Below are 20,469 nucleotides of genomic sequence, written 5' to 3'. Positions count from 1 at the left end.
ACCTAACAAATGACACATCTGAGCTGAAACTGTAACCAGTGGGCATTCCTCCATTCCCTGAATTAACAATGTTCCACTACTGCAAAGCTCCAGAACAGAAGCTACTTACGTGCTTCTGTGGATACTATTACCATGTCCCCTTTTCCAGCTGTGAGGGTTCACTACCAGTGGACCCTATCTGGAGACACACATTTTTTACAAGACTGCATGTGCCTAACAAAGTGACCTTTAGACTAACCTACAAAAGGATATTTGCCAGCCTTTAATGAAGACCGTTGTGCTCTCCTTTTGTCATAGAATACTGGGACTCCAGCCAATTTAACCTCACTCTTACCGCTGTCTCTGTCTGCACAGCCCACTAGCAGCTGACACATATCAAAATTCTTGGGCACTGGAGGTGGGCTATATAAAGCCAAGTAAATATGGATTCTGTCAGAACATTTATTCCGGTTGTAGTATTTTCAGCTTCTCTGGCCTATTTTTTTGTGTGTGTGGCCTGTGCATGTTTTAATGCCAACCTACATAACACTGGAAGGGTGCAGCCTACTAGTCATGTTATGAATGTCTTCTCTGTTTGCAACCAACATTCATTGCAATAAAAGAACATATTTGCAGCACAGGGAACAGCATCAACATGCAATGATGGCATTTTAAAATAGTGAAGTAATTAGTCATAATAATGGCTAAAATTTCCCAGTTACATTCAGATTAGATGGTTCCCTGTGAATGAGATGCATGGTTGCTGGAAGAATTTTGATCTTAATCTCTGGCCTGCCAAAGTGAGCAAGACAACTATATAAATTTCTCATGATCTGACTAGTTCAAAACTTTTGTCTGAAAATTTGGATTAGGTATCACTAAAGAAACTTTCTGTGACTCAGATACAGCAAATTATGTCAAACATAATTAAGTCATATCTTTTTTGGAAGGCTCTGCCATTTTCAAATATATAATCAAACTTGGGAGGCTGTTTTGGCATATCTACTATCCAAATATGTTTAAGCCACAGACTCAGACTGTAGAGAAATGAAAGCCTTTAAAAAGTACAGAATGTTAGATCATGCACATATAAGCTCAGGGGCATGGCTTACTGCCAGTCAATGAGAAATCTGCAGCGCAAACATATAATCCACATAAAAATGCACATCAACCAGGCATGTATTACGGTCGCCTTACTGAATTTCCTCACCCTTCCCACCACACCTTCCCAGAGCCAGCAAACATAGGCAGCTGATAATCCAGCCCCCTGACATAGCTTGTAGGAGCTGCATGTGACTCGGTAAGCCATGAATTACAAGGGCCGGTTTTAACCGCACATCTTCATTCCTGTAAGAGGTCATCTTTACTGAGGTGCTTTTCAAACTCAGGCTGTATGTTCTTTTCCCCTTACCTAGCAACAGCAACAGTGGGAGGAGGAACAAGAACAACCTGAACATCTTTGGAAGGCATCTGGAAAACAAATGCAGGAACTGCATTAAAAACAAGCACGTCTGCTCACTAAAAGTACATACTTAAACCTGCTACACATTTTGGCCAACAGCAAAATCTAACTAGCTTTCAAGTTCAACTACTGGCACCATCTGCCCCCTCACCCATTTCATCACACTTCTATATATTCTATTATTGCACTTTGCCAACACTACCGCAGTGTCATCTGCAATTGGCCCTTTGGATAACACTCTAGTCAGTGGCACTAAATGGCTTTCAAGCCAAGTGCCCTATAAGGAAATTGAGATAAACCATTCAATGTGCAATCATGCTGTTAGTGCAAGGGATCAAATACCATTAGAAGTGTTTACAAACCTGGTCAGAAGAAACACATTCAGCAAGGAAATCAGGGTCACCAGCTGATACCATCCAGTCCCAAGCCACCAGAACACTCCTGATGCGGCCCTCCCTAGAACAGAATGGGCATGCTGGATGAATTGGGAACAGTAACAGAATTGCTTAAGACAGTCGGTTTCAAGCTTTCGACCCTAAGGGGAACCTTTTCACCTCAACGTTCCTGCAAAGGAACCTCATTGTGGTTCAGCTGACGTTTAGGGACATTCTGGAATATCCACAAAGGTAACTTGCCGGGTTTGTTATACTTCATTTTCACTTGCGTGAACCCAAACTGCGCTCCATGGCACAGCTAGCACACATACTGTGTCTGCACACTGCAGGGAACAACCCACAACGGGGGCCAAGTCTTTGAAGAAAGCTCATCTGCCACCCCCAATCTTTTAACTGAGGAAAAGCCAAGCTTCCCCAGGAACAAAGTTTGAAAACGACTGGCTCACGGGCAGATTGAACAGAATGAAATGCTGTATGACACACACATTTGTGAATGGATGCCAGCAAATGATAACAGACATGCAGCTTTTTCAAAAACAGCTTGCCACATCTTTGCATTATCTGCTCTATTAGTGACCTGGCTTGGCATGCAAAAAAAAAAAAAAAAAGATTAATTCATTAAAGTCATGCAGCGAGGAATACAGTAAAAGCAGCAACTCAAGTCTTGACAATGGTAAAAGAATCGCGCACTTCAAAGCAGCATACACAATATATTACTCATTGTATTGATGGAAACCCTAGCAGAGAAAGACAGAGAGAGAACAAAGTAAGACGCCCAAAGCTTACATGGAATTATAGGGAGTGAGTCCTCCCAATCTCCGAGAGCAGTCCCTTGCTTTCGCCACTAGCCAATTCTGCCCCTCAAATACTGGAAGCAGCCTAGTTATATAATGTATGCGATGTTATTAGTTATTCTAACACATCCCACAAGATTTTAAGCATTAAGCAAACAAGGAGGAGGAAGCAAAATTAATGAAAGAAAAATCTGAAGATCGCTCCAAACAGAAACGCATTTCCTACAAGGCAAGCTCTTCCAAGCTGTGTAAAAATGGCACTGATTCTATGCCCTTGTTTTCATGTTTATTTTTCTTCCTAGGGAAGTGATTAGGCATTTGGGACCCAGCAAGGCAGGGCTGAGTCACACAATTAAGATTAACTAGTAAGAAGAGATGGGAAGCAGACCAGCAGGATAAGCGAGCATCAGGAGAGGGGCGGGGTGGGGGAGGTGGCCAGAAGCTGTGGTAAAGGGTTAGGGACTGTAAACTATACTACTGTATAGTTTACAGTCCCTAACCCTTTACCACAGTACCACCTGTACTGTATATTGCTGTAAGTATGCTCCTAGTAAGTAATTTTTGCATCATTTAACATATCATGTTTAAATGTCTTTATTTTGTTTCAGCATTGTTTAGTTCTGTATCAGATTTCTGCTTGCTTATGTTTTTGTTTCAGTATCGTTTTAGCTCTGTATCAGATTTCCGCTTGTTTTCAAAATTTTCCGCTATCCAATACCTATTGCATTGTTTATTGATTGACCCAGCTGCAGATTATATTGGCTTACACTATGCAATCCCCCCTTCAGTCTCCCTGAGAAGGCGCACTATAAAAAATGTAAACAAACAGGCTGTGAGATGAGACAGAATAAAGTTGAAGGTTGAGGATTGCTCCAAACCACCTGACTTTCTTTGTTCAGCCAAGAGGAGTCTTCCCAGAAATGGTGCAGTGGTTAGGGTTGTATTGGGGAGATTTGGGTTCATGAAGCTCTTTGGACAGCCTCAGGACAATAACCTATCCTACCTCTCACAAGTTTGTAGTGAGCATGAAAGATGGAAGAGGATTCATGTGCAACAACCAGACCTCCATGGAAGAAGGGAAAAATATTTTTTTTTAAATGTTGGCTCAATGACCTGCAGTTTCCTTCCTTCTCCTGTTCTTATCAGCTATTCTGATGTCACAATGAGCCACAGACCCCTAGTGCTCCTGGCTGGAGCCTTGAAGGCACTTAGCAGGAAGCGCTTTCTGTGCAGGAAATGTGTAACACCTGAAGCAGCCCTAAGAACTAACTATCCAATCATGTTCCTCAGAGGGTCCCCTCTACCGTAGATGCCAATCTGCCCTCAGAAGCAAGAAAATGCATGCATGCCAAACAAAAAAAAAGCATCACACATACACACAAAAAGTCAATAGTAACCTGGAGACACAATAGCCAACCACAGGAGTGACAGAACCTTCTTGGAGGCAAGCCATCCTGCTGTTCCTGTTCTTTGCAATGTGTGCAGCAAAAAGTAACCTGGGACAACACAGATGAATATGGGCATAGAACATGGGAACCGGTGTTTGCAGTCAATAAGATACACTTTTGAAAGTATTACACAAAAAAAATCGCTAGCTGGCATCATAACAAAGGGAGAAAAGAGGAGGAAACATTACAGAGAAAGAACTTAATTCAACAGGGCAGAGTGGTCCAGAGATTTGTTAACCTTTTTTAAAAGCATTTAGAGAGAACACTTTGATACCACTAGAATCCTACCACTAACCAGCATCTCATCTCCAAGTAATTACCACTTTACAATTTCCTGATATTCCTTAAGGACAATCTTAAGTTTGTTTCTCAGGACCTGGTTGACAACAAAGGATTTAAAGGAAGCTTTTAAAGTATGTCCCAAGGTTATAGAAATATCGAGACGTAATGTGAGAAAAAGTTAGCCAAAGGAGAGTTCTAAAGCTTAGGCTTTATTTCACTTCCTGAGGAGCTCAGGCAAACCCCTGCCCTGCCTTCCACCCAAAGCATCATTTCATGTGAAGGAATCTCCCTGAACTTCCTGCTGTCCTCACATTAAGTTACTTTTTACAAATGGAGAGTGACTTGAGTACATGGAGGCCACAGAATAGCTCCTTCTCATGCCAAGTGCAGAACCAAGCCCTCAGAAAACAAACCATCAGAGCAGATATATTTGCTTCAAAAATAAGTTTTCATTAATAATAAGTTTTCAAAAATAATTGTACATGGGGCAGAGAGCTGCAGATGCAGTCCCAGCCCTCTGATAAACATCCCAGCATCACACAAACTCTTAAACCCACAATGCATGTCTCTCACACATTACATTCAAAGGTGTACATCTCTAAATATAATAACCAGTCACCAGAAATATGCTATGGTTTTCTATTTGTCCTAATTAGAAAATCATGGAAAAGAGGTGCTGTGGGCACCCAATGGGCTTGGGAATCAAAAGTGCACGTCCAAATTCAAGGCTTTTCATCTATGTGCTGTTAGCATGTCTGATGGGAAGCCCCAATTACCTTTAAGGCAAGAACATCAGCTTTGATACCTTTACAGCCCAGTGCTTTTCCGAAGTGGTTCCCCCATTTACATCATCAGAGAACTCTCTCAGGCTATATTTATAATAGCTTGGAAAGCAAAGCCTGGCAACTGGTCAGAGAAGAGGAAGACCTTACATGAGATGGACTCAATGAAAGGAAACCATGACCTTTAGTTTGCAAGACCTGGGCAAGCGTTTAATGATAAGCTGTTTTGGAGGCCATTAATTCATATGGTTGCCGCCCCCCCACACACACTGTATTATCCATTCAAGTTCCCTGTCAACAAATAATGCACCAGCATCTTTTGGAAAATTTTAGTGGATTAATTTCAATTTAAAAGGACAGGTAGATGTAAATCTTTCACTGTTAAGACAGATGTCTGTTCTACTGGAAGTACTTTCCCGGAAGACTCATGTACATGAATCTGGTTTAGCATAGTCACAAGCCACTGTCATTTGTTTTCCTAACACTTGCACGACATATGCATAAGAAGGATTGCACGCCTCCCAACTTCCCACGGGAGAGGGGTCAGCTTCAAAGCCGCTTCAAGGGGTGCGACTCCTAAGACGATTTCAGCCTAATCTACTTTGCAAGGAAGCTTAAATTTAGAAAAAAAGGTATGGGTGATTAACAATGCAGAGATAGTGAAGAAAAAGAGAGAAACTAAAATACAAAAAAAAAAAAGGTATATGTCAACCTGTATAAGAAAGGATGTGCCAAATGGTTCTTGCAACCCCTTTAGACCATGAGGAGTGCATGTGGGCTGCTGTGTGTGTCTCAAGCTGCCTCTTCCCCTTACAGTCATCACCTGTTGGTTATGGTAACAATCAATTAATACAAAATACATTTTGTCACTTTACATCTGCAACAAGACAGAGACGTGCACACCCGGTACGTCGCAGAAAAGGACTACCCCCTGAACATGCCTTCACACAGTGGTGAGGGAAGCACATTTGGGGACAGCAGTGGCAACAACAACAAAAATAAAGGTTCTAACCAAGTGCCGCTGTGAGGCACCACAGAAGCAGCTTTCCCATCCCAAGGAGGCTTCACCATAAGTTAATCAAGCCAGGGAGCATTCAGCAAAGCAGTGGGGGGAAGGCAAGGCTGGTGCCCCTGGCAGTGATAAGGTGCAAACCTAAGCATACTTACTCTTAAGTAATCTCACTATCTCAAAACAGTGCTGCGTGTGTACATTTGCAGACTAAGTTACATTCATATTTGAATTTACAAGGCAGAAGGATTCAGGGTGGGGTTCAGGAGGAAACTGGAACCTCCTAAAAGTGTGTGTTTGTGGTGCATGTGCACACCAATGTGAGATGTTTTCCTTAGACTCCACAGAGTTACAGATGATCACTGCAACATCCAGAACTCTAAACATATCAGTAAAAACTCAGCAAAGCCCCACTTACAAAAGTATTCCCCATTCACATCCAGCTGGTGGTCTTCCCTGAGAATTTCTTTTACATTCGTGCTTCCACAGTAATTGGAATGAGCTGCAACAAGGGGGGTGGGGGGGGGGAAGAGAGAGAAATTTTCACCTAGTGAAGAAAACGAATGCAACCCAGAGAGCTGCTTTAGGTATGCAGGCGTTTAGATCACCTTTTTACTTGCATTGAACAGGAGCTTCTGAAAGCACAGACATTTGCCTTAAACACACACACACACACACACACAAAACCAATTTGTAATCGAGATTTCAGGTAAGGAGAGAAAGGGGATGGCACAGTTAAGGCAGAGGTGAAGAGACTGTAGTCCAGAAGCACCAGGACATGCACAAATTTAACCCACACAGTTCTCTGGCCAACATCCACAGCCTGCCTACTCGTGTGTGTTTAACAGTGAAACTAGCCTATTTTGCTAGAAAGCCATGGGGGTTTTAAAGGCACACCTGAAAGCATGTTTTAAATTACCTGCAGAGGAAGAGCCCTTGTTTCTTTCCAGGTCCTTTGGGGGGGGATGCTGTACACCCACTCATTCACCTGTGTTTCTAATAGCATTCATTGGGATTACGGTTAATGTTCTAATATCTTATTTGCTTCCAGAGAAAAACCGGCCATTCATTCCTGCCATTTTATTCTACAAAAGTTAAAGGTCAAACAGAATGCAGAGAGAGTATTCTTCTTCGTAATGGACCACAATGAACAAAAGAGAGGAAGAGCAGACAGGTTCTGATGAGGAAGGGTCTCCTTGGAGCAGCGCTCCCCCATAGGTTGGCTGTGTATTTTGGGGACTCCCCCTTGCCTTTTGCTTTTTGTCTGATGAGGAAGGGGAAAGGATAACTACAGGCCAATCCTGCACCACAAACAAATACTTGAGGAACACCAAGGGCCTGGCAACATCTACAGGAATTTTGGACCTTCTCCGTCAAACAGTAGATTGACACACCATGGCAATATCTGCTGACAAGAAATTCCACTTAGTGTACTAAGTAACGTGGGAACTGCTTGCGAAATGCAACTTCAGTACTCTCTCGTATGTGCAGAATTAGATATGTAGGTCTTTGGGCATGGGCTCAATCCTGCAAGAGATGCTTTACACAATGGAACGGTGTGAATGTTTCAGGAACTACAACGAAGCCCAGTTTCCTCAGGGCATGTCCCTGTACAACTAAGAGTTGACATGAATGCACACAACATATATCAGGGACCCAAACTTAACACATCTTACAAGTTGCAACATATGAAACAGCCACTATCCAATTATTACAAACTGTTAATGGCTAGCATAAGAAATGGAACCAAGTGAGCGTGGGCACATGAAGTACTTTAAGAGAAGAGAAGAGAGGCTTGAACTTTAAAGGCAGCAAGGAGATGGCTTGACCTGAAACAGCAACCAAATTGTCCAGGTAAAGCTTTCATGACAAACACCCTGCTTGTGCAAGCTCATGGCAGAAAGGAGAATCCCAAGTCATTGCCTCATCCCTACATGCTGACTGCTTCCAAGAGGGAAAAAAAAGAGGTGGCACACAGAGGGCAAGTGAATGTGAGAAAGGAACCAGCCAAGTTACTTAAAGTTGTGGAGTGAAACAGATGGAAGAGGTACACACACACACAAAGGCACAGAACTTGTTCTGTTGTTTTTTAGAGAGGATGTGTGGCGTTGATGGAGGAGGAAGAGCAGCAGCTTAAAACAAAAAGTACCTTGGAAATCACAGCCCAGCTTCAGCAATACCATGTGGAATAGCTGCACTAAGAGGGACGTAATAGATGTTGCAGAATACTTGGCCACTTGCAGAATCTTACTCGTGTAGAAAGTGAGGCCCCCTATTAAAAAAGCATTAGTATCAAACATAATTTCCTAGCCCATGTCTCATGGAAATTCAAAGGCAGTCCCAGCTGGAGGCAGCTTGGGGTGCAGAAGCAACCTGCCAAAATGCAACAGGCAACCTGTGTGTGTGTGTGTGTGTGTGTCTCAAGGAGTCATCACTCGGGTAAGAAGCCATTTTATCCTTTACAGGAGCAGTGTTCAATCTTTCCAGAACCAAGACCCACATTTAACTCCCCGCTCCCAGGAAGTACATGACAGAAAGGAACATGACATCACAATCTCTTGTAACAGGGAGAGGAGGGACCCTGGCTTTGATCAAAGGGAAGTGTCCCAGGTCACCTCACTATCCTCACCCTCATGCTCCTTTTCTCAGTATGGAGGCAAACAGAGGCAAGAGGTGTGGTACCCTCGTGCTCTCTGCAAGATCACTAGTGGCGAACACCGCCCCCCCCCCCACAATAAGTATTCTCTATAGAGACTTGTGATCCAGCTGGTGGGATTCAGGTGAAAGTCCCGATCTATGGGCTGAAGAAAGCCACTGTTACGTAATCCAAGAGAGGTACTGCCCCATTCTATCAAGAGGATGAAACAAGCCGGCACCAGTCCCTTTACAGTGCAGTTCATGAGAGCGCCCATAAAGGTGAAAAAATATTTAATCCTGGGGAAAAGATCAATTCTTATGTGGAGGCTGCCATCAACTCAAAGAAACCTCAACAAAGTGGACAGATGGAACTGAAAAAGGTTGTAGAAGTGCCAGACATTACGTTACATGCACACAGTCCCACTGGAAAAGTACTTCTGGGGGGGGGGGGCGTTCTTACAAGGATGGGAGGCAAAATTCCTTTAGTTGCCCCTTGCCATAAAAGCTGAATTGCTACTGTGTGCCAATTACGCCATCTATGTTATTTGAAGGAGCAAAAAGTTCTCCTAGTATTTCTCTTTGGTGTGACTCTGAAGCACTCGTTATTCAAATGCCTACGAATATAGCTTATGCAAAGAAAATTGTTCCAGGGAACTTCTCCAAATAGTCAAATGATCTGCTGTCTTCTTGAGAGCAGCCACATGCCATCAAGTGATGGAAGTGAACATAAATCTTCTAGATTCAGAGGAAGTAACTAATCTCTACTCTTCCCCTTAAAGTCCTGAAGTTGAAACGGGAGTTTCTAAAGAGTGGCTTCTGTCTCTGCTAGTGTCTGTTGAAGGGGACCAACGCACAAGAACACCCTCAGTGCAGGAAATGGTCACAGTTCAAAATGCCAGAGACGCACCGTCGAGTCTAAATTTTCCAGCCTTGCTGACAATGCTACTAAACCAACTCAATCCTACACATTTATGTCAGCATCTTTTAGAGATGATCCAACGTGAACATTTTTAGATCTCCTTTTTGAAACGCGAAGTGTGTGTGTTGGGGGTGGGGGTGGGAGTTGAAAGCAAAACAAAGTAATATCACGGGGCAAATACAAAATTACTTGGCTGAGTATAAAGTCTGAACAACAGTAACTTCCTCAACACCAGCCACCCCCAACAGAATAACCCCATATTTACCGGACTTGTGTTTTTGGCTTCGATCCCTGGAGTAAATTCTTGAGGATGGCATGCGAGGAGCCGAGTATGCAGTGAGAACTTCCTTTCGCTCAGAAAGTATGCTGCAGTCATTGCAGGTGTATCCATTGCTTAGTGCAGCCTGGCTCTCGGTGGCTGCTATGTCGCCATTGCCTTGAATCACTGTCGTGTTTCCTCCTGTTGGGTTGCAAATGACTGAAACATTATCATCGAGTTCAATGAATTGGGGGAGGGGGAGGTAAAACACACATATCATCCAAGTTACCTTTGAAATCCCCATCGTTATCGAGACCTAAAAGTAAAGAGATGCTTTATGTGAATTAAAAATAAACACAATGCTGAGTTACTGCCAACTGAGTTACCAAAAATAATCCTACTTTGCAAACAGAAAGCACAGTGAAAAACTTGTTGCACACAGACATTTTTGAACATTAAGAATAGCTGTTTTATGCTATTAAAACAACTCAAGCTGTATATCTTGTATAACTACTGGGGGGAGACTAGGTAAGTGAACAAGCACTACTTCTCTGTTGCTTCGTTAGTGGTTACCACTTCTAAATGTGCAGTGAAAAGTAAGCATAGATTTCTTCATCCTGAGAGGGGAGTCCTATAACTAGGCTAGTAATCTCAAAATGTCTTTCACATTACCTACTACCTAATCTTTTTAACTGGCAATGTCAGGGATTGATCTTAGGACCTTCTACCACTGAGCCAAGGCCCCTCCCAAAACATACTTTTTTGTTTTAAGTCTGAAGCACCTTCAGCCTCTGTTTTACAGAGAGCATATAACAGTCTTCTATAAATAAATGGGAAAAAACCCCTGTGGCTTACAAATGAGAAGTTCCTGCCTGTAGCATCCTAATACTGTTTGTGCTGGCTGAATACATCTAATACAATCATACGAGTTCCAAAGTATTTAAATATTTTAGTGCGCTGTATTCAAACACAAATATTTTTACTTTTGATATTTCTAGACCGTTGGGTCAGCAGGACAAGCAGCAATTTTAGGCATCTTTCTGAACTCATGATGCAATAGTTGCTGTATAGTATTCTGCAGATGCTGTCTTAAAATGATCTTTTGAGTACTGGAAGAATCTTTGAAACAGGTTTTTGGAGTAGCAGAAGATTTCTTAGAGGTGGTAGTGAAAGCGGAACATCCACCCTCTGGGGACATCAAATGCAGAACTACATTTGAAAGCATACTTTCAATGATAATTCCCTTGTCAATCAAGAACCCACGAAGCATCATTTCTTCATTACTTTTGAAACATGTTTCTAGAGATTTCAGACATTTTGGCATGCATGTTCCACTATGACATACTTCTGCAGGAATCAGCACTTCTATAACATGACAGGCAGTAACAGACATTGAATGAATGTATATCCACTGAATGGATATACATCTTATTCTCAAAACGTATAGGCTGCCTCTAGAGAGTTTCCTTTAAGCATACCCAAATGCTTGTGCCTCTCCAATGGGATTGCTCAGGCCCACCCACTCCAGCTATTAAGAGTAAAACCCATGCACCGTATCAAGCTGATCTTTCTCTGAACTATGGTTATTTATACAACAAAATGCAGAGACCCCTGGCACACGCAGAGATAGCTGTGCGGTTCTTCTGATCCTGGTTATATCCCCTCGGGATATAAGGGACACTTTTCTTACTCTGTTGAATCAAACACATCTCGGTCTCCACCTTTGACTAGAACCACTAATCATGGAGTCGCATAAATATCCTGAATGGCAGGTGTATAGCAACACAATGTTCCTTACCCCAGAAATGCTCAACAGCTGTCTGCTCCTGGATTGAAGACTCATCCAATATGGTCGACATAAAAGACGTATCACTTGCATGGCTACTGAAACTACTGTGGCTAAAAACGGAAGAACCAGACACCTTTTTTCTTGGAGTGGGTCTTACAGAGCCAGACTGTTTGACGGCATTTTTACGTTGCTTAGTAATTCTTTAAAAAGAGAAAAAAGGAAAGGCCATGAATGTGCATTATTCATTAACGTTAACAGGTGAGCTATTACGAATCTGTGATGGGAGAAAGAAATGAAAGAGCAGAAAGGAGCTAGAACTGAACAATGTCAGTGCTAGTCAAAGTTCATAATAGCAACAAAAGGTAGCAGGTGTTCCTTTTTTCACCCACCTGGAACCTTTAATAATAATAATGATGATGATGAGCTATTAAGTTGCAACCAAGTTATGGTGATTCCTCATGGGGCAAGGTAAGAGATGAGCTGAGGCAGTTTGCCTCTGTCTTCCTCTAGAAGACTTATGGTAGTGGGGTCATTTTCCACACCACAGTTTGAGGAAGATCAAAATGCAACAGAAGCACACACTGCACTAAGCCAGGATTGTTCTACAGTTTTCAATGGAAATGTGGCCCATAGATGCTACTTCTCCAGTTTGAAATGCCCCAGTGCTATATATAATTTACTTGGAAACATCCCATGGAATTCAAATATATGCAACATGAAGGACACAATCCAGCCAAAGTTATTTTGAGCCTTAGTAGAATCACTGGGAGAGTGAAATCCATGTTTAAACTTTTCCCACTAACATGGCTACCCATCTTGATCTCCTTCCCTAATGACATGAAGTATTTTTTGGTTTGGCTGAACTGTGCTTAAGTGGACTCCTTTTTTGCCTGCCAATAACTTCCTTATGAATTATAACTTTCTTATGAATTACTACCTTTTTCAATGCAACATACAAAACCCACACATGCAGAATCATAACATGTGCTTAGCGCTGAGTGTGCAACAGTAAATGAAACTGGATCAGATGAGTTATTTATATGAAGGGGCTAACAGAAGAAATGCTTACTTGGCCGACTGATCTGCAAGATCCTTCTCCCCAGCATAGGAGTTGCTGCCACCGCCAAAGATGCCAGCGCTGTGGGCATCCTCTCCTGCACCGTACACTGCAGCAGAAAGGCGCAAGCTGCGCCTTGACATTCTTGGAGAGTCAAACACTGGATCTAGCTTGTGGCTAGTCTCAAAATCCAGAGCAGTTGAGGAGTAACTGGAACTGTTAACAAAAAGAAACGAAAGCTTTGTGTATCTTAACAGATGAGAAGAAGGCAAGATGGCAGTAGAAGGAACACATTTAACTGCTTGCCATTTGGCTACTGAGCCAAATTGAAGGCACTGGTTTTAACCTGTAAAGTTTTCACACCCTAGGACCTGCACAAGGTTTCTCTCTGTATGAACACTCTTTCTCCCAGTTTAGATCAGGCTTGCTCAGAACCCTATCATCTCAGGCTTTCAGGAGAGTGGAAGGAAAGAGGCAGGGTATCTGCAGCAGTAACCCAGATACCAAAAGGAGCTCTCAGAATCTATATTTACAGTTGCTGGGCTTTCCATTTCATGATTGTAATTGTTCTTAATCATCCTGGGGAGCCATCCTGAAAGGCTGGAGAAGGATACGTGCTTCAACCATACAAATATTCCAGTGCTTCAAGAAACACAGTTTAGAGAACATATCATCTTTATATTTTGTAAAGGTTTGTTCTTTTCTCCTTGATGAAATAGTTGGAACTCCTTTGGCGACTAATTCATGATTTAAACCAAGCACATTTTCCCATACAGTTGTATTCATTATCTTCATAGAAAGGTAGCTTATCAAGCAGAGACTCAGGCTAGAAGCTTATTTCCTGACATGCTAGCTTTCTATGTGGACATAGTTTTTCCATGGAGGAGAGTGTTCAAACCTTTGAGCCGCTGTTAATACTCTGAAAAGCTCTAGCGCAGAGACAGATTTGCCATGTGCCTCAGCTAAAACTAGGCCACACCCACAGAGCAGCACGAAGCAACTAGTCGGCTCCTTAAAGTGCATTAAAGGCACCGTTTTGATTTCATACTCACTAAACTCCAGATTTCTGACCAGTGAAATAGAGGCTTCAATAACTTATTTAAATATCACTTCCTCCAAACAAGATGCCTCTTATCTACTATTGACAGTTGTCATTATTCAGCTGTTTATATCCTCCTTATGCCAGTAATAATTACAAACACACGATTCAAATGAAGTACCAGGAGCGAAAGAAAAGACAGCTGCCACTAGACCTAATTTGTGTTCAGCTTGGCAAACAAGTCTGTTTGTTTAATAGTATAATATCACAGGGCTGCTCACAGGGAGATTATTTTATGGACACTGCTGAATCAGGCCTTATTGCTCCAGCACCCCTTGGTATCTTAACCAAAAGACAGTTCAAAATTAAACAATCTTTTGTCTTGACCTTCAAAAGGTACACACACAATTGGTACCTATTAAAAATCCACCCATTTTTACCAGTCTACTTATAGCATACCAGCCTACTTATAGCATAGCTTGAAAAAACCAAGTCCCTTCCAACTTACAAAAGTTTCCCTTCCTAGCTCACCTGCAGGCCATCTTTATTCACCACAGGTAACCACAGGGACTACCTGTTTGTAAGTCCAGGGTAATAACTTCCATTACTGATGACTTCATTAAAAGTAGCAGAGAAAGTTTCCTTGAAGGCTAACTGGTTGGTGACTCAGAGCCATGGGGAAAGCTACCAAAGAACAGGTGCGCCAGTTTCTCTACTTTTAGGCATCAAATAGTCATAGACACTATGGAAATCTCTTGGGTCTTGTCAGAAGTACCTAAACCTGACTACCTCACTCTGGAACCCAGTCCCTGACAAATGGACAGGCCCCTAATACCAATGTTATACTTTAAAGCATTACTCCTGTTTTTTTCTACAGGATTACAGCAAGGAAACACAAGAGGAAAAAATTGGTATCACTAATCAATGGACAGGGTCCACTAATATATTTCTGCGTACATACGCTGCAAAAACAAGAATGTATTTTCCATTCCACTAGCAAGCACTGGGCAACTTGAAGACAGGGATTGGATGGCTCCTAGTTACAGATTTCCTCCCCTCAGGAACTGCACAAAGAGTTCAAGAAAACACTGCAAGATGAATTACACACTTCCAAAAGCCTCTTAGCAAGAAGTCAGAAATAAACACGTACTTGCAAATAATGGTACAAATGTCGCTTTATACTTGTCTGCAAACTGGCCAAGCATTCCTTAAAAAGGCACCCAGTAGGGATGCTAGCTCCGGGTTGGGAAATTCCTGGAGATTTTTTGGGAGGAGCCTGGAGAGGGCAGGGTTTGGAGAGGGGAGGGACCTCAGCAGGATATAATGCCATAGTCCTCTGTCCGAAGCTGCCATTTTCTCTAGGAGAACTGATCTCTATGGCCTGGAGATCAGCTGTAATTCCAGGAGATCTCCAGTCATCACCTGGAGGCTGGCAACTTTGGCACCCAGTATGGTCCAATATTGATGATAGTACGCATGTGTCGTCACCTTAAATAAACACAATTGTATCTGGGTGTGGTTCTGAAATGCCTTATTCACAGTGACTGATGAGAACTGAGTCACTGTCTTACTCATCAGTTATGTTGGCTTAGTATCCACGGTCTTTAAACACACAGAGAAAACAATAACAGACATGTTCATCTCCAGATATGAAATCCAATTTGAGTTTTTAAAAATTCCACACCCCATTTTTCCCTTGCTGCAAAACTTACCATGAAAGCCACAACACAGAAATGAACAACAATATGCAACTTCTTTTCAAGTAAAAACATTCTCACCTGAGCGCATAAGTATAGCCAGTGTTCTCTGGCACATATTGGGGAGGAGCATATGTGTGAAGATGTGAAAAATCCATGTTCACTGTCTCAAACCATACTGCAAAAAGGTGAAAATAAAGCACTGTAACAGTTCAGAACACACACTGGGATGAGCCCTTGCTTGCTTCAGCCTGTAAGAACCCACTAGTACCAGAAATAGCATGTATTTTAATGTGACTGCTTGTGTTAGATACCCCTTATCAAAAGTCACACAAACCTAACGTTTCCTCTTGTTAAGAACTTTTCAACAAGTCATTCAGTATGCAATATTCACTATTCACCTAGTTCCCTAAGATGCTATTAAAAATGCCACGTCCTGACAATAAACAATATGGCTATTTTACAAGTGATTTGGCACATACTATTATTAGAAGACACTGCACTAAAATACTATAAAGAATTTATAGTATCTGCAAAAACAGTCATTCACCCAAGTTTAACACTGAACTTTTAAAAGCTTTTAAATGTCAGGAGGTCTGCACCAATCCTGACAATTATGACACCTCAAAAGCTATGCATTTTATGTAACGACAAGTTTTTGTTTTGGTAAAATTACACTCTGCGCCACTAGGAAGGAAGCAGGGAAGGACCTTGGTGCAGTATGTTTTTAAAGCAACAGTTCCACATCCCTGGGATTGGTTCAACTCAGTCATCTGGAAGAGAACTTTATGTACACATCCCAGCAGACAATCCAAAAAACAACAACTCACCAATCTAGTGCTAGATAGGATTTTGAGGGAGCCTCAAAAATCCCTGGGCTGCAATTTAAAGAATCATCCTGCCAACATAGGAATAGCTTTGGGCACATGTTGCAAATCTTTTAAAAACTACAGGGGTTGCATAAAACATGTTGCAACACAACATGTGGTTCCACTGTTCACAAGAGTCACAAATGAAAAATCCTATTGGAGATATCTAAGTTTGTGCCGGAAGTAGTGCTCTGGATTCCAGACTCCCTCAGCACGGAAGAGAGAGATCACTCACAGGCCTGTAGTGTACAAATTGTAGCACAAGGGATCCAGATTCATGACACATCCCTATATATCTAAGGTGCAACGTGTATGGATTCTAGAAGTATGCCAAGATTTCTACTTTATACTTTGTTTGCAAGCATCAATAATCACCTTTCACATTTGTTGGAAGGTGAACATGATACAGGAGTTCATCTCTGCTGGAGGACTTCCTATTCTTGTTCTCTGAATTCAGTTTTTATTTTAACACAAAAAGCTGGCTTTGGCCCACTTCCTACTGGTGGGGGTGGGGTGATAGGAACACACAGGCAATGCCTGAGAGAATTACTCATCAAGATGTCAAATTGATGGGATGGTTCTAAAAAGCCATTGCAATTTATTTAGTAAGCATGTTTGTAAGATTAAGGGCTCTCACAAAACATTTCTGGCCATCACGGGCCTTAAGAGATGGCTACTGCTGCTTCAAGTTTGGTGGGCAACTATTTTGATATATTCCAGTAACTCAGTGGCTCTCAAGCCATCAGTGGGATAAAAACAGTCCACTAACAATATTGCTGAAGGCAAGAAATATCTGTGGAACAGGAAGCATTCCAGCCACAGTTAAACATTCTTAAGACCCTTTGAATTGAAGTGACAGAGCCGAGTGCATAGTCAAATCACTGCTCACTGATATTAACAGGAATTAAAGCGTTCAACTTGGCAGGGTTCCTGCCCAATGCCCTCAACATGAAAAAGAGTTAATATTCAGAATAGTATTTAAATGCCTGGGCACCAGCTGTTAACTGGTGTCAGAGAAAGTATTAAGCACTAGTTATCACTATGTGCCTGGGCAACCAGGTCACCAGGACTTTAATGGGCATGAGAAAGGTCACTTCCAGTATATTAAATGTGATATTTCTTCTGATCAAAAGGTGGCCTACAGAGTCTTTTGAAAGCTTACTCAATGCTACATGCCAGTGTACTGGTCTTCCAAAGTTTGTTCTGTTGGGTTTTTAAAATAAGATTCCACACACAGTTCAAGGTGCTGGATTTATACTTGTACAACTCTAAAAACTTTTGGGCCCTCAACCCTGGGGTTTTGAAACCTGTTGCAATGAGGCTTCATAAGAAAACAAGCGCCAAGCTTCCTGCATGATGTCCAAGACCCAACCAGAACAAAACTTTTCACCTGGTAGTATTCACTCTATCCTTTGTAGATGTGCAGGCCAAAAAAAAAAGGGGGTGGGGGAATAAGGCTAAGGGGAAGTCTTCTGCAGAGTTTAGAAACAAAGTAACTGTAGACTGACACTGTATACAATGTTGTCAAGTAATATACTGAGTGAGGTAAGCATCCTTGTTCTGTATTGGAAGGAATGCAGAAGGAAAAGAGGGGAGGAAGATCAGCTGTTACCTAGCACCAGAAAGACTGAATTTACTAAAACTAAATGTAACTCAATGTTTATTTTTAACATAAGACAAGCAGTTCAAACAAGGGTTTGCAAAGCTCATGTGTGAAGTCATTTTAATCTGCTCCATAACAACAAGTCTAAACAGGCTGAAAAATTAATTATAAAAACATATACCCGTGTTATACTATCTTGAATACAAAAAGTATATTGGTAAGTGTTTACTTCCTTTTGGAAAGTGAGCACTATAGCATTAAAGGTGCATTTCCTGTAAATAGGAAAGTGAGAACCTTGAACACATGGAGAGTTAACATTCACCCAACCAGCCTTCTCACAAGGTGCTAATGCAATCTGGGGATGCAACTTTCTAGAAATGACCAAAGTAAACAGTAGGTGTTCCTGCAAAGTAAGGGCACTGAGAATGCATAAAGAGCATGTAAGTCTCTCTAGATTGCAAAGCCCCTGGTTGCAGAGCTAATTACTTATGCAATTATCGGTAGAAAAACAAAGAGGATGCTGACGCACCAGAACACGCAGAACACCTGAGCAACACAAGTTGACAAGCACTATTTTAAATGCACTTGTGCAATCCTGATATTCTGCTCCACAAACAAGATTTTTAGAAAATCTTGAATCTGAACTTTTGTAGTTCTGCAGAAATATATGGCACTAGAAACAAATCACAACTGGGTGCACAACCGAGTGCGCTTTGCAGGCTTATATGCACTTTTCTTTCACAGAGAGTGTTAAACTATCATATAGTGTTACATCTGGACAGGTGCAACTACCTGTTCCCTTTTAAGCTAGAGACTGAAGTCAGGATAAGAAACTCATTTCAGTGTCTGGTATGAGTGTATTGTTGTTAAGGATACTCAATGGTTATGCCAGACCAGACTTAAGAGCCAGAAAAGGGAGAGCTTGTGGTTCTCCATATCACTTGTCTAATTCAGGAAGCATAAATCCTGTGCCTGACCAATAGATTTACTTCCACAGAACTGCAAAACACCTAATTATTGTTCATTTATAGAGTACTATCAATTTACAGAGTCCTTTACAGAGTACAGTTTACTGAGAATGGGATTTGTTTGCAGCTTCCCTCCCCCAGGCCCAAGCATGGACTAAGAGACACCCGTGACTGATAAAGCAACATTGCATCAACAACTCTAATTTTGATCTGGCTGTTCAACAGCTGTCGTCACTCTTCCTATACCCCACACATGAAACATTAGACTGCTAGGGAGAGATTTTTAATAGGCACAAACACAGGCTGCGTCTGAGTTCTACAGGAACTGGGTACATTGCTCCTATTTGCAGACATTCCTCTACCCAAGTCAAAGAGGAGCTCTTTAAGCTTCACAACTCTTTTCTCACAGTTGTGCATCGGGCAACATTCCAAGAACTGAAAACTAAATATATATTTGCTGCTTTCTGAAGGCAATTTCGCCCCTATCGCAACCAGCAACGAACAACAAGACACTTGGAAACTCCCACCAGGAGCTAATTTAGCCATCTTCCTTCTGTTGAGTAAAGACAAATTCTTGAGGACGCATCATAAAGAAAGGAAACTGGGAGGTTCTGAATACAGTTAGAAGCTGCAACAGGAGATAAGCTCTGTTGTTTCCTTTGGTTGCTGAGAGTCAAAACTCAAGAAGCCAAAGAGAAGGCTGAAAACAAGTTACAGGGGGAAAGCAGACCTACTCAAAGTATGGTTAGGCTAAGGGGAACATTGAAGGACCGTTGTAAATAAAAATATTAAAACATTGGTCTATCCAACATCTTCCCTTTGCTATATAAGATTTATTTAACATATACCTTGGCAAACCAGGTCTTTGATAAGCCCTGTGGCTTATGTCTTCCCACACTCTGTCAAAATGGGGCAGAGGTATCAAGCAATACTGAGGTGATATGCTATATGTAGCTCATGTTTACCTGCATTTGCCAGTTCAACATATTCCTCAAGTGTTTCTCCCTTTTCACCTTTGTTAATTACCCTGCTGGTCCTCCAGTCCAGTAAAAAGCTTTTCTTAAAATAAGAATCCCAGGCTAAATTTCCCTTGCAGCTTGCTAATGCCCACATGAAAGAAAGATAACGCTTTTGTGTATCAGTCTTTGCAATCTTGTCCTTGAATGCTGGGTTTTGAAATCTAAGATTAACATTAAAAAGAATCTTGGTCTCCATGTCTGGATGGAAATTTTTGACTTAATTGGAGTTTGCCCATTTTTTCCCCATTACACTAAGAATAAAATTATTGAACCTGAAATATCTTGCAAAGTTTTTTTTACTTTGCCGTATTTTTGTTTCATTTTTTTTTGCCAATTGTTGAAACTGTAGGTTGATCATGGTATTCCAGGATAAAAGCCAAAGACATCAACCGTTCCGTGAATCATTCACATTTACAGAACCTTCAAAGATAAAGTATGCCATGGAGTCATGATCCCCATGAC

The 20,469-nt window shown here is 41.7% G+C and overlaps 1 protein-coding gene across 7 annotated transcripts in view; it reads right to left on the bottom strand.

Moving 5' to 3' along the window:
• SUN1 (Sad1 and UNC84 domain containing 1) overlaps positions 1-20,469 on the bottom strand; it is a 46,659-nt gene that overhangs the window by 15,556 nt on the left and 10,634 nt on the right. For 3 of the 7 annotated variants that reach the window (XM_054995390.1, XM_054995389.1, XM_054995391.1), the window contains exons 2-12: positions 15,630-15,726; positions 12,825-13,028; positions 11,765-11,955; positions 10,256-10,282; positions 9,973-10,167; positions 8,301-8,423; positions 6,570-6,653; positions 5,855-5,965; positions 4,028-4,126; positions 1,804-1,897; positions 1,391-1,449 (exon numbers count right to left, since the gene is read on the bottom strand). In XM_054995390.1, coding sequence (XP_054851365.1) covers positions 1,391-1,449; positions 1,804-1,897; positions 4,028-4,126; positions 5,855-5,965; positions 6,570-6,653; positions 8,301-8,423; positions 9,973-10,167; positions 10,256-10,282; positions 11,765-11,955; positions 12,825-13,028; positions 15,630-15,706 — 1,264 coding nt within the window. In that variant the 5' untranslated portion in view covers positions 15,707-15,726. The remainder of the gene's footprint in view (positions 1-1,390; positions 1,450-1,803; positions 1,898-4,027; positions 4,127-5,854; positions 5,966-6,569; positions 6,654-8,300; positions 8,424-9,972; positions 10,168-10,255; positions 10,283-11,764; positions 11,956-12,824; positions 13,029-15,629; positions 15,727-20,469) is intronic. The other 4 variants (XM_054995394.1, XM_054995396.1, XM_054995392.1 and 1 more) reach the window with 3 other exon arrangements.

This window comes from Eublepharis macularius, chromosome 12, assembly GCF_028583425.1.
Source record: "Eublepharis macularius isolate TG4126 chromosome 12, MPM_Emac_v1.0, whole genome shotgun sequence".
NCBI lineage: Eukaryota > Metazoa > Chordata > Lepidosauria > Squamata > Eublepharidae > Eublepharis > Eublepharis macularius.
Note: the sequence above shows the minus strand (reverse complement) of the source record. Positions and strands in the feature narration are given on the sequence as shown.